Here is a 14700-nt window from a genome sequence, read left to right as displayed (position 1 = left end):
TGAAAATGATTGGGAAAAGGCTAGATATGTGTGTGGTTTTCTTGAGGAGTTTGAAGTGGTAACTAATGTAATCTCAGGGACTGATTACCCCACTTCTAATTTATTTCTTCCTGAACTATACCATATAAAAAAGGTATTGGATGATGCTACTTTGAGTGAAAATAGTTGTATGGTAGGATGGCTTTGAGGATGAAAATTAAGTTTGATAAGTATTGGGGTAAGTATAATTTGTTGATCTCACTTGCAGCCATTATGGACCCTATAAACAAAATTAGATTCATTGAATTTGCTTTTGGTAAGGTATACTCCAGTGTTGATGCAATGAAACACATGAATGAGGTGATTGAGAACTTGCATAGTCTTTTTGAACAATACATTGCATCTTATAAAGCAAAAATTATGGAGAACCAATCCCAAAATGAAAGTCAATCACAATCTTCCAATTTAAGACTTGGGAAAGGTAAATCTAGAGGTAGGGCACAATTTGATAGTCATATGAGAGATGTTGAAACTCTTCCAACTGAAAAGTCCGAGTTAACTGTCTATCTATAGGAAAGAAACCATGTGCACAATGATGAGATAGACCCTCCATTTGATGCTTTGAGTTGGTGGAGAGATCAAAGTTTGAAGTTTCCTATTTTGTCAATAATGGCTTGTGATATTTTATCAATTCCAATCACAACTGTAGCATCTGAATCGGCTTTTAGTGCCGGAGGTAGAGTTATTTCAAGTCATCGTGCATCTTTGGGCACAGACACAGTGGAAATGTTGATGTGTAGTAGTGATTGGGTTAGAGCTTCACATGGTTTGAAGAAAAAGAAGGTATGTTTTTATTAAATTTTTGAGTTTGAGTTTGTTTGTTTTTTTATAAGTTATAATATTGATTTGTTTTGTAATATGTAGAATTTGGAGGACGACCAAGAAGTTCACGTGATTGAATATGAAATTTGATCTTGCAAGTTGCAATTGACGGGATCTAGAAGAAAAATGGGATGGAAAGAGAGAAGATTTATGAAGCCTAAAGACTTTTTCATCTATTTATTGTTTTAAAACATTGTTTGCTAATTTAGTTACGTTTAAGTATCTATTTTCTATTGAATTTGTACTGAATTTGATATTATTTTATACTGAATTATCTATTTATTGTACTTAATTTGATATTATTTTGTTCGTGAACACTATAAACGAGCTTGTTCGTGAGCAAAACAAACGAGCTGCTCGCGAGCAGCTCGTTCATGAGCAAGCTCGTGACCAAGCTCGTGAGCTTGATAAACGAGCTCGGCTCGTGAGCAAAAGCTTGTGACCAAGCTCGTGAGCTCGCGAGCTGATAAACAAGCCGAGCTCGAACAGAAATTTGAGCTCGAACCGAGCTCGAAGCTCGGCTTGAGCTCGGTAAGAAACTACCGAGCCGAGCTCGAGCAGGCCAAAGCTCGGCTCGTTTACAGCTCTAGATATATATAGAAAAAAAATTATATATTAAAAATTAAGTTTGATGATATAATTTAGTTGTAATATTATAGTCAATTGTGATATTCATGTAGAAAGCTTGTGAGTTATTAACTTATTAAAATAAGTAAAAATTTAATTTAATTAACTTATTTAAGTAACGAAAAAACAATCGTTATCAAATACACTTAAATTAAATAAGTGTTTAATATTTTAATTCAAGTGATTAAGTAGGCTATCAAGCAAGTGTCCGAAAGAGATGAGAATAAGTAAAAAGAAATTACATCAAGCATCATGCTTGGTATTAATTTTACAGTTAAGTATGTAATATTTTTTATTATATCATTACATAATTTTTTTTAATTATTTTATCATAAATCCTAATATTTATTTTAATTTTGTCACATACAGCAGTTAATGCCCATTTCCTCTTTATAGTTTTTCTTTTTCCCATTATCTTATCACTTTTTCTTAATGAATTAGTTTTTACACAATTAATGACTCCTAGGATATTGGTTTATACGAAAGTAAAATTAAAAGCATAAAGTATAAGTCTAATATTAGTTAAATCTAAAAGAAAATCAGTACATGTTAAAGAAAATCAGTATAGGTTAGAGTCATAATAATAATAAAATATTAATCTTTTCAAAAAAATAAAATATAAAATATTAGTAAAAAAAACTCTTTTGTATATTGATATAAATGATGTTTTTTTTATGGTTATTTTGTTTTTGATAAAATAAAACTTATTTTGCTTTTTTTACCATTGGATGATGGTGGACCTTAACAAAGTAAGTTCATCCAATGGTGGTAAAAATAAAATAAAACTTACTTTGTCAAAAACAAAGTAAGTATAGCCTAACTCTAACATAAACATATAAGCCTAAATAATGTTAAACTGTTAAAATACTAATATGATTATCTCTTCTTAAAAAAAAAATTACAAAGGTAAAAAAATATGATTATCTCTTCTAAATATTTATTATATTATATCATTTTTTTTATCAAAAAAAAATATTATATCATTTTTCAACTATCAACAAAGAAGTACAGATGTGTGCTAGGTGAGTTTATTTTTATGAATATACATATTTTTTTCTAAAATTATTAATAGATAAAACCAACTTTTCCCAAAATAAAAAAGGGTCAAATACATAAATATCATAATTAAATACAAAACAATTAAGTCATATCACCAAACTTAATTCTTAATATGTCATTATTCTCTATATATTATGATTTTACACTATCATTTAAAAATTCTAGACTCCAATTCATAAATCATAAATCCTATCATATATATTCTTTTTTTTTTGAAACTGGATACGAATTCATTAAACAGAGCAATCACAGTACAAAACATCAAGCAAGAAATCAGGAGGTCTAGATGACCAAACTGACGGCTCAGCCAAAGAGTAAGATATGCCCGCTAACTTATGAGCAACCTTATTGACAGAGCGACTAACATAATTGACTATAACGTCATTAAACGAATTTATCAAAGCCTTACAATCATCCAGGATAATGCCATACGGGGAAATAAAAGAGTTTTGGTGCAGATGTTCAACCACCAGTGCCGAATCAGACTCAACTTCACAACTATCCAAGCCGAGACTTTTTAACCAGCTAAGCGCTTCCCTCATCCCCATTGCTTCCCCATCATGTGGCGAGAAATTTCCTCGAATACATCGCGAGAACGCATAGCAGAAAGTTCCATTTCTGTCCCGAATAACTCCACCCAAGCCAAGCAAACCGGAACCTTGAATAACAGATGCATCAACGTTCAGTTTAAAGGCAGACCTCGTCGGCTTAGACCAGCAAGCAGCGTTCCGCCGAACTGCACCCAGCAGACTCCCAACCCCGCCAGAAATCTGCAGAAAATTGTTTTGAGCCTCCTGCCACTGCTCGAGACCCTCACAAACCCGATTGAAAGCTACACTTGACGGCGTTCAAACTCCTTCCCAAACAAACTTATTTCTATCCATCCAAATCCCCCAAACTGTCATAGCCCAAACTGCACACTTCTCCGGGCTCAATCTTTCAAATACAAAATGCATCCAATCCAGAAAATTATCAACCTGAACCTCAGTAAAATTGATAGAATCTGACTGATTCCAAATTGCTTTAGCATGATGACAATAACATATAGCATGCATAATTGATTCATTCTCATAATTACACATCAAACACAAAGGGCTCAGGCTAACCTTCCGACCCAACAATACAACAGCTGTTGGTAAGATACATTTAGAAGCTCTCCACAGCAGGTTATAGACTTTTGGAGGCACTTTCAACTGCCACAATCGATTCCAAGACCAATTTAGCGCATCAAGAACGACAGTCGTCAACCAATTGTAAGCACTTTTAACTATGTAAAAGTCGTGATGCTCATATCTCCAGAACCAATTATCCGTTTCAGAATCATTGGAGATAGGGGTGCTAAATATATGCCGCCTTTCCTCCTCATTGAACAAGTCACAGACGACATCTGCATCCCATTTCCGACGATCCACTTTAAATAACGTGGCAACCGGAGCTTCAGCCACATCAGAATGAACCACAGACGTAATTTTTCCTGTTAAGCTCCCTGCCACCCAAGGATCAGTCCCAATTTTAATACTTAAGCCACTTCCCACTCTCCTTCGACACCCCTGCTTCAGTAAATCTTGCGCACTGTGAATACTGGACCAAACAAAACTTGGATTAGATCTCTTAGGTGCATCAAGAAAGTCACAATTATTGAAATAGCGAGCCTTAAAAATACGAGAAACAAGCAACATGGGATCCGAAATAAAGCGCCAGGCTTGTTTCCCAAGCATAGCAAGATTGAACTCACGGATTTTCTTAAAACCCAAACCACCACACTTCTTCGGTTTACACATTAGATCCCAACGCATCCATCGAACCCCCTTCCCATTAGAGCACCACCAAGACGAGTTGAACATTCGTTCCAGTTCTTGACATATACCCACAGGCAACAGAAAAACGTTCATCGCGTAATTGGGTATTGCCTGCAAAACTGATTTGAGAATAACCTCTTTGCCAGCCCGAGATAGAAACTTAGACCGCCAAGATTGCATTCTAGCCCAAGTCCTATCCTTAATGAACCTCAATACCTCATTCTTTCGTCTACCAACAAACGACGGTAGACCCAAATAACGGCCCTGATCCTCAGTTACGGCCACCCCCAGTCTCTCGTAAACAACCCTCTTATCCTCTGGCTTAACTGCACTACTAAATAAAACAGCAAACTTCTGATAGTTGACAACTTGCCCTGAGGCGAGTTCATATTCATTTATCACATCTTGAACAACCTCACTCACTGTTGCAGATGCCCTGAAAAATAGGAAGCAATCATCCGCAAAGAATAAATGGCTAACCGTCGGGGCTCCCCTTGCTATCAAACAGCCTTGCCACAACGCTTCTATTTATTTTGCTCGGATAAGCGCACTCAACCCTTATGCACATATAATGAATAGGTAAGGGGACAGGGGATCCCCTTGCCTAACACCCCTGAACGGACGAATCGGACCCAAGAGCTGCCCCTCAGTGGCTATATGATACCGAGCAGTACTGATGCAATATAAAATAAGATCTACCCAACGCCCTGCAAAACCAAATTTAGTTAGAATTTCTCTTATATATCGCCACTCCAGCCGTTCATAGGCCTTGCTCATATCGATTTTGAGAGCAGCAAAGCCGGTAGCATTCCGCTTCTGCCTCTTTAGATATGAGGCTTCATAAAATCTTGGCGGTATCATATATATTCTAGGCTTCTAATTTATAAATTATAATCCTTAAAATATATTAAAAGTACTGATTTTACTAATTTGATTTAATCCAAAATGATGACTTGATATAGGTGTAAATAGTTTTAAAAATATGAATTTCTGTGTAATTTTCCCAATAAAAAAATCCAACTAAATTCAAGAGTTTGTTCGTTAATGACATAGTGAGTATAGGATTTGGAGTGTTTGACATAAAAGGAATAAGACCCTGCTCTTTATCGCTGGAAAAAACTGAACTGAACTTAACTGAATTGAATTGAACTGAACTGAATGCTACTGAATACTGAACTGAATTGAACTGAACTGAACTGAATTTAACTGAATGCTACTGAACTTAACTGAATGCTACCGAATTTAACCGAACTTAACAATAATGATGATATTAGACTTTAAAATAATTTTAATGATAATATTGGACATTAATAAACTTATAATAATAATAATGGTTCTAATAAATTTAATAATATCAATAATAAATAAATATATTATTAAAGATAAAACTAAATTGAATATCAAATAAAAGCTCAGATTGATAAAATCTTGGCTCGATAAAAGCCTATGAAATTAAATAAAAATGAGTCTAATTTAAATTACAAGTAGAAATTACATACAAACACAAATTTACATATAATTTAAAGCCTATGAAAAATTAAATACAATTTTTCATATGAATATAAACTCTTAACTTTTTATTCTAATTAAGGGTTAAAGTGCAAAAATAACGTTTTGGGTCAGGAGTAATTTTACCCCTAACGTCTAAAATGGTACAATTTTATCCATAACATTGATAAATTCGGTAAATTTTAGAAACAATTCATAATATGGATGCAATTCCTAATTTTTAAATATGCATGCATGCTTTAGTTTTAATTTTTTTATTAAACGATATATACTTTAATAAACTATCATTTCTTGATTTTTATCTAATTTATAGATAATGACAAAGTATAAATAATAATAATAATAATATATATAATAATAATAATAATAAATAATGAAAAATTATAGATAAATAATATAATAAATAATGATAAATTACTGAATGCTGAAACTGAATGCTGAACTGAATTGAACTGAACTGAACTGAATTAAACTGAACTGAACTGGTTGTTACTGAAATTAAGTGATAAAGAACAGAGCTTAAATATCACCACTTTGATACATTTATATTTTTCCTTAATAAATATGAGTTTCATGTAGGTATCCCAATAAGAAAGGTGGTAAATGGGCTTTAAGCCCAAATTTTTAATTAACACTTTATCTTCCTCTAAACCATGCATGTTGGCATGACCAAGTGGGCTCAGTCAAGCCCGCGGACTGGAGGATCACATTAAACGCATCGTTTAAAGGGAACACTACATCAAATGAAAAGTTATGCCGACGACCATCATCGCCACTTTAAAAAAAAATCCCCAAATTTTCAGGCGGTTTCAGTAGGTTCTCATTCTCGCAGATAGCACGCGTAGAAGTCGAGGAATAACCCCACAATCGTTTTCGCTACCTTCTGTAATATACAATGGCTGCGATCGTAGCTCGCAAATCTCTCTCGGCGCTTCGTGCTCGTCAGCTTGTAAGTGCATTTTACCCTATCTTTACCTGCTTTCACTCCCCTTGCTATCTCTGCGAGCCTTACGAGAAAATGTTGTAATGATGAAATCTGTGAAAATTTGATTGCTGAAGCTGTTACTGTCTACAATCGAGTGTGAAAGTCATTTTTTGTTCTCGTTTCTTCTGTATAATTTTCAGTTTTACATTTATGTGATGGTGTGATCTCCAATGTTCTTGATTGCTTGGTGAAATTCGAATTGTTTCGGATTCCAAATCAATTTGTCGGTTTTAAATTTAATTTCCTTGTTAAATTTAATATCGGAAGATTCTGAATTGAACGTTAAGTAGTTGAACTTACGCAGCAAACTTTATTTGGAGAGGATCCAACTTTACCTGATGAGCCTCGAAAAGATTAATCGTAGTAATTAAAAGTCTTTTTTTTAATGAATTTATGGTTCTTCAGTGCACTGCCATGTATTCTTCTTTTTACCGTTATAGGAAATGAAATGCTTGATTTCTAGTCACAGTTGTATCTTCGTGAGTTGCCTCTGTAGCTAGGGGATGGAGATGCTAAAGTTCTTGCTTTGATTTATTCTTTAATTTGTATGATTGTTATAAGATGTTAGACTCAGAGGTGCCACTACAAGTCTACCACCTAGATACTTCTGGTTCTGGTTCAAGCGAACTGTGGGTGCACAGTCATGCTGACTTATTCTCTCTAATAATCTTTTTTTTTCCCGTGTGTGTGAAATAAACAAAACATTGGATTAAGGTTGAAGGTGGTTGTAACCACTCTCTTACTGGATAATATGTTTGATATTCATGGGATTATCTCTTTGGACTTGTGTATTGCTAGCATCTATGATACTCGGACTCTCCGTTTTTGCTGCCATACCCTTATCTACACGGCACGGACACGGGTATGAAATCTGTGGCAGACACGGTTGATAACTGTAGGATACGGTTATTCTCTTTGAAGAACGGTTATTTACCCTTAAATAATACAATTGTGAGATTCATTGAATTGTTTAACCAGCTTCATCAGCACTGAAGTAGAGTTGACATTCCATTACCACTTTAGATGCTTATAACATCTTGGAAGTTGATGACCCTGATATTGAAGCAGTTTCTTTTGATTTAGAAAATTAACATTGTTGGTTGTTAACTTGTTATTCTGTTAGGATCAGATGGTTTTGTTGGTTGTTTGTTTTTTAGACTTGAAATTTTGATTTTTAAGGCAGTTGATGAAAAATTGTTGAATTTATATATATATATATTAATTCCTGTATCCCGGTACACCTGTCCAAATTTAGGACGGTATCCCCATATCCAAAATGTTCAAGCTTGCCGTACTGGATACTCCGATCCGTACCAGTATCCAATACAAGTTTCCGAGTCCATGTAACATAGGCTAGCATTATAACTTTTATGATTGAACTTTCTCATATTTTCTTAAGAACCTATAGGTATTAATGCAATTGGCCTAACACAATTGCTTTTGTATGCTTCTGTGATTTCTTTTTCCAAAATAATGATCATCCTTACATAATTACACTGCCTTTTCTTTATCATGGGCGTTTTGCTTAATGGTTTCTGCATTGCAATTTTCTCTTTTATTTATTCTTGATGTTACATAGTATAGTGTTATGATCATGGTTTCTTTTTAGGCTGTATCAAGGCAAGTATTGCAGGCTTCAGACCAACATGTGATGCGACCTAGTGCACATTCATATTCCACCAAATTAGGTCTGTTATTCTGATTTACATCTTGAAGCTAAAAATATTTGGCTCCATTCTGTAGAATTTATGAGGAAATATATTAAAAGGTTAGAAAATGATGAAGGGTATAAACAAAAATCAAAGCGTGTATGCTTGATCTTTTTCACTTCTTCCTATGTTTAATCTTTTCTTACAATTTAGAATCCTACTAACATGGATTCTTATGTAGTGATTAGTTTTTATCACTTGAAGAACTAGAGGTTACATTGTATATTATTTAAGAAAAATTTCAAGTTTAAATGAATGGTTTATAAAGATATTTTTTTAGTAAAACAAGAAGATTTGTCTTTTAGTTTGACAAGTAATCTCCTACTGATCAGCAGGGGGAGGGTTTCATAAAATTTAGGGAAAAGTACAAAAATAAACTCTTGTGGTTTATGTCATTTTCAAACATAAGCTATGTGCTTTAAAAGTTGACAAACAGGTACCTTGAGGTGGATTCCGTTAGCAAAGACCGTCTACTAACTTTGATAAAAAAAAGTCAAAATGACAGTCAAAGGTAAGAGGGGTATTTTTGTCTTTATATTTATTTCTTTTATAATTTAATTTTTATTTTTTCCTACCCAATTACTATCTTATAACTAATTTCTCCCTTTTCAAATTCTCTCTTCTTGAACTCTCTCCAATTTTATATTTTATATTTTCGTTTGCCATTTTCAGGTTCGAATTCTTTTGTTGGTAGTTCATTTATCTGCTCAGTACTCCTCGAATTAGTGGTAATGAAATGTCAAAAACTATTTTCCAGACAGTTTCAGTTGTATATAGTGTGTCCATATCAATAGCTATAGCTACCTAATTAGAGAAATTACAGGGCGAGCCTTGGCGCAACGGTAAACGTTGTTGTCGTGTGACCAAGAGGTCACGGGTTCGAGTCTTAGGAGCGGCCTCTTGCCAAATAAATTGGTAGGGGAAGGCTTGCCCCCAGTACACCCTTGTGGTGGGACCCCTCCCCGGACCCTCGCTCAGCGGGGACGCGTAGTGCGACCGGGCCGCCCTTTTTTTTATAGTGTGTCCATATCAATAGCTATAGCTACCTAATTAGAGAAATTACAGGGATTAGCATTTACTCTATGAATTGATCAGCCTCTCTACGATTTTTCTTATTCTTTTTTATCTCTTTCTCTATCACACTACATAGTATAGAGCCTACTCGAATTTTTGGGTTTCTGTTTTGAATTTTTCTGGTGTTCTATTTCTGTTCAGAAAGAATAATCTGTTTGGAAGAACTTTTTTGGTTGAGATAGTGTTTGTGGGAAAAAAAATAAAAATTAAATTATAAACAAAATAAATATAAAGACAAAAATACCCCTTTGACTTTGACTGCCATTTTGACTTTTTTTTTTTTTTTTTAACACGTTGGTTAGTTTGTACTGTTTTTGCTAGCAGAATCAACCTCAAGTACCAGTTTGTCAACTTTTAAACCACATAGTTTATGTTTGAAAATGGCCCCAACCACAAGGTTTATTTTTGTACTTTTCCCTAAAATTTGTGACAAAATAATTGTGGAATGTATAAAAGATGCTTGTTTAGAGTAGTAGTAGTAAGACTAAATATCATATCTATTGGTTTGCCATATAATATATGTCGCTCAGACAGCATAATGGGCTATTGTTATCCATTTGCATGTGTTCATTCATGAATATCAAGCACTATGTCGTGGCATTATGTCATTGTAAGAGAACGCAGAGGATTGAATTTTGGATGTACTAAGAATCTTCGTTTTAGTTTATCTTAGTCAAATGTTCTGGAAGATTTTCTATGAAGGAAATTGGAAATACCATGGTTGATGTTGATTTGCTGCAATCTATCTATGTAATCCCTTCTTGTTTGTTGAGTGCAGAGGATGAAGAAAGAGAGCAACTTTCTAAGGAGATGTCCAAGGATTGGAGTGCTGGTATTTTATTTTATTTTTTGAATATTTCCCAACATCATTTCCTACCTCACGTGATGAGTGGTTTCTGATCTTATTCCTACTTTCAGTTTTTGAGCGAAGCATTAATACTTTGTTCCTCACTGAAATGGTTCGTGGTTTGAGTTTAACACTGAAGTATTTCTTCGAAAAGAAAGTTACTGTAAGTCATTGGTAATTAGATGCTGTCTGGACTACTTATATTGTGGCACTATATTGGTGGGTTATCATGTCAACAATATCTTCTGTTTTGCAGATCAATTACCCATTTGAGAAGGGTCCTTTGAGCCCCCGGTTCCGTGGGGAGCATGCACTTCGAAGATATCCAACTGGAGAGGAACGCTGCATTGCTTGCAAACTCTGTGAAGCTGTGAGAAATAAAATTTAGTCATATTTAACTCTACTGAGCTTTTCACTCCAGCAAATTATGCTTTTAAGAAGTAAACATGTGCGAGTTCCCAATTCCATTGGCATTTTGCTTGGACCTTATCAAATTTTGACATGTTCAGTTGATATATCGAATGATAGCCAAGTTTGATGAATAGATGTTCCTGTCGTTGTGACGGTGTTGGAAACATTCACAGACTATAGAATAATCTAAGTTCTGTACTTGTATATGATCTGTGATAATTTTCTTTCTACATGTGGTATCCATTGTTCGCCATTTTACTTTTATATTTTTCATTTCTAGAGATGCATATGATTCAGACGTATTAAGTGTTCCGTTTAACTTTTCAAGGTAGTGAAGGAAACCATCTAACTGGTTTATCATATAATGAATGCTTATTTTATATATGAAATTTGTTTTCCAAATTGTTTAATGTTTGTAATTGTGTCTATGCATGGTATCTTTTAAGATACAGTTGTAGTTTAGCCACAAAGCAATTATCATGTTTTTTTTTCATTTATACCCTCTGAATTATCTTTGCTTGATATAATTTGTCGTTGTATAATGCCCAAATAGTTGTATGCAGTGCTTATCTAATGATGCTAGTTCTTTTGCAGGTATGTCCTGCACAAGCCATCACTATAGAGGCAGAGGAGCGGGAAGATGGAAGCCGTAGGACAACTAGGTAAGCAGTTTAATTTTGCCCATGCTCTCTTCATTTCTTTCATTTCTCTCTCTCTCTCTCTCTCTCTCTCTCTCTCTCTCTCTTTTATGCACAAGTATGATATTGCAGATATGATATTGACATGACAAAATGCATCTACTGTGGATTTTGCCAAGAGGCATGCCCTGTTGATGCAATCGTGGAGGGACCCAACTTTGAATTTGCAACAGAGACTCATGAGGTTAGTAGCATAGTTAGAGGTGGCAATTTTGGGTTTCATGTCTCATAACATGTCAGTCGGGTTGTCTTTGTCAATGGTGTTTTCGTGTCACCCTAAGCATAGCACTACCATTTAGCCTATTCTGCTGGTTTTCAAATGCCAAAAAAGAAGAAAAATTGTTGCGTAATATTTGTACATGTTGCAGGAGCTTTTGTATGATAAAGAGAAGCTACTGGAGAACGGTGACCGTTGGGAAACTGAGATTGCAGAGAACTTGAGATCTGAGAGCCTCTACCGCTGATTGCTGGTTCTTGCTAGTTAGTAGAAAGGTTTTCAAATTAAAAAATAAAAGATCTGTTTATGGATCTTGAAGATTTGTACTAAAAGTTTTGTGATTCCCAATTGTTTCTTTCTTGTTAAATTTAATACTAAAAAAAAGTGATGGTTAATCCTAATACAAGGATCAAGATTTTTTGCGTTGGTAGAATTTGTAGTTTGATATTGGAGTTTACTATTTGATGCCTTAGATTTGGGGTTTGGAATGTAGAAGAACAATGTATATCTGAGGCTGTGGAAAGACAGACGGGGGAAGGTATTACCAGCATATCAGCAACATGGATGTATAATAAGTAAGTGGGAAATAAGCAACTGGTATCATTTATTTAGGGGGCGTTTGGTTCGGGGTCTTTAGGAATGGGAATGGGAATGGAAGGGTTTCATTCCCTTTGTTTTTGTTTGTTTTAAAAAAAAATTCATTCCCTTTACCCATTTTAGATTATAGGTTTACTCCACTTTAGATTAAGCCATTACCCCAAACCATGTAGGGAATTGGATTCCTTTACCTCATTCCCTTTCCTAAACATATCCAAACACATAGGGGAATTAATGTTTATTCATTTCTTTTAGTTTTCCTTTTTTTGATTCCTTTTCCCTTACCCATTATGAACCAAACACCCCTTTACTTCTTTTCTATGCATTGTTTTTTAATTGGGTATAAGATACTTTACTATTTGAGTACGTTTCTAACATAGTGCATCACAGATCAATAATTTCATAACATGTTATCTATTTTTGGGTTAAGGGTTTATATTTAGGAAGATTGTTTTGGGGATTTGATTTTAAGAAAGGTTAAAGGAGAGCGGGGACTATTCTTTTTGTTGTTTGTTTGTTAATTTAATGATTTACTCTATTCTCTTCTTTTTAGATAAACTTTAAACACCTCTGAGACTCTGTTTTTTTTTACTTAAGTTCAGTTAATTTAATTTCAGTTCAGTAATTTATAATTTAATATTTATTTATATATAATTCATCATTGTTTATTATAATTACAATTATTTATATATACTTTATAATTTATATATAATATATAATTCATCATTATTTATTATAATTATAATTTTTTAATGAAATAATTATAATTATTTATACATAATTGATTATTATTTATTATAGTTTATAATTTAGTATTATTTATTATAATTATAATTATTTATATATAATTTATAATTTATTTATTATAATTTATAATTTAGCATTATATATATATATATATATATATATATATATAGATATATATATATATATATATAATTCATCATTATTTATTATAATTATAATTACTTATATATAAGTTATAATTACTTATATATAATTTTAATTTATATATAATAATAATTACTTATATATAATATATCATTTATCATTTACCTTCTCTTCTTGAGGATAGGATTGGGGTCAGTCTTCCTAGACTGATCCCGGGTTAGGTTTTTGTTTGTTTGTTTTTTTTCTTCCCTTCTTACCAAAAAAAAAATATATCATTTATCATTATATATATAATTTATTGTTTTTTATTAGTTTTTGATAGAAATTATTATTTTTTATTATAATTATAATTATTTATGTATAAAATTTATCATTATATATATATATATATATATATATATATATATAATTTATTATAATTATTTGGTACAGTTAAGTTCAGTTCAGTAGCATTCAGTTAAGTTGATTTAATTTCAATTAAGTTAATTTAATTTAATTTGGCTTGAAGCTTTATTTGGTCCCCGACCTATCCAAAATTTTATCATTTGGCCCCTGACCTATTATTTGGTCACATTTGGCCCTTGACCTATCCCATTTGGTGAAATTTCACCCAATTTGTATTCAAACTTTAATCGAATCGTTATCTCATTGACAAGTAATGATATTTTGACACTTGAACTTGAAACGTGATATTTATTAAAGTGTTTTTGTCACATTATGTGAAAATAATTAACTAGATTAAAAAAGAAAAAAAAGGAAAAACAAATCCTAACTAATATCTATTAAGTTCAAGTATTAAAATATCGTTACTTATCAATGAAATAACGATTCGGTTAAGTTTGAATATAAATTGGGTGAAATTTTACCAATTGGGATAGATCATGGGCCAAATGTGACCAAATAATAAGTCAGGGGCCAAATGACAAAATTTTGGATAGATCAAAGGGCCAAATAGTGCTTTAAGCCATTTAATTTGAGTCAAAAAGAATATGGCCTAACTTGATTATCCAACCTTTATCAATGAGGTCTATTCTCTTTTTCCTCATACTACCCATCTCTCTCTTTCTACAATTTTACTTCATCCTCTATTTATTTTTAATTTTTATTTTACATTGGAATTAATTTAATCTTTGGTTTATTTATTTTTATTTTTTTATCTTTGACTAATTTTACTTTTGATCTCTTATTGTATTTTATTTACATTTTTTCCTAAAAATTGTTTTTGACCAATATTTTTATTTTTTCATTTTATTTTAGTTTTAATAATTATTTTTAAATTGCCATTTTCTTTTTAAAATATCATTTTTTATTGATTTTATTTCAATTTTCTCAAATTTTCAATGCTTTTTTTTATTTTAATGGTTGAAGATATTTTTATTTTCTATAATTACAAAGTGATTAATTTATTAATGCAAA

The 14700-nt window shown here is 32.6% G+C and overlaps 1 protein-coding gene across 1 annotated transcript; it reads left to right on the top strand.

Annotated features, from left to right (window-relative positions):
• The first annotated feature begins 6614 nt into the window (after positions 1 to 6614).
• Positions 6615 to 12229, top strand: LOC136209043 (NADH dehydrogenase [ubiquinone] iron-sulfur protein 8-A, mitochondrial). The gene is made up of 8 exons (XM_066000390.1): positions 6615 to 6804; positions 8450 to 8528; positions 10402 to 10455; positions 10542 to 10633; positions 10727 to 10840; positions 11476 to 11543; positions 11652 to 11763; positions 11948 to 12229. The coding sequence occupies exons 1-8, from the start codon at positions 6751 to 6753 to the stop codon at positions 12041 to 12043; spliced, it is 669 nt and encodes a 222-aa protein (XP_065856462.1). The 5' UTR covers positions 6615 to 6750; the 3' UTR covers positions 12044 to 12229.
• Positions 12230 to 14700: the final 2471 nt, after the last annotated feature.

This window comes from Euphorbia lathyris, chromosome 10, assembly GCF_963576675.1.
Source record: "Euphorbia lathyris chromosome 10, ddEupLath1.1, whole genome shotgun sequence".
Classification (NCBI taxonomy): domain Eukaryota; kingdom Viridiplantae; phylum Streptophyta; class Magnoliopsida; order Malpighiales; family Euphorbiaceae; genus Euphorbia; species Euphorbia lathyris.
The sequence above is the reverse complement of the archived record's forward strand: the minus strand, read 5'-3'. Positions and strand labels throughout refer to the sequence as shown.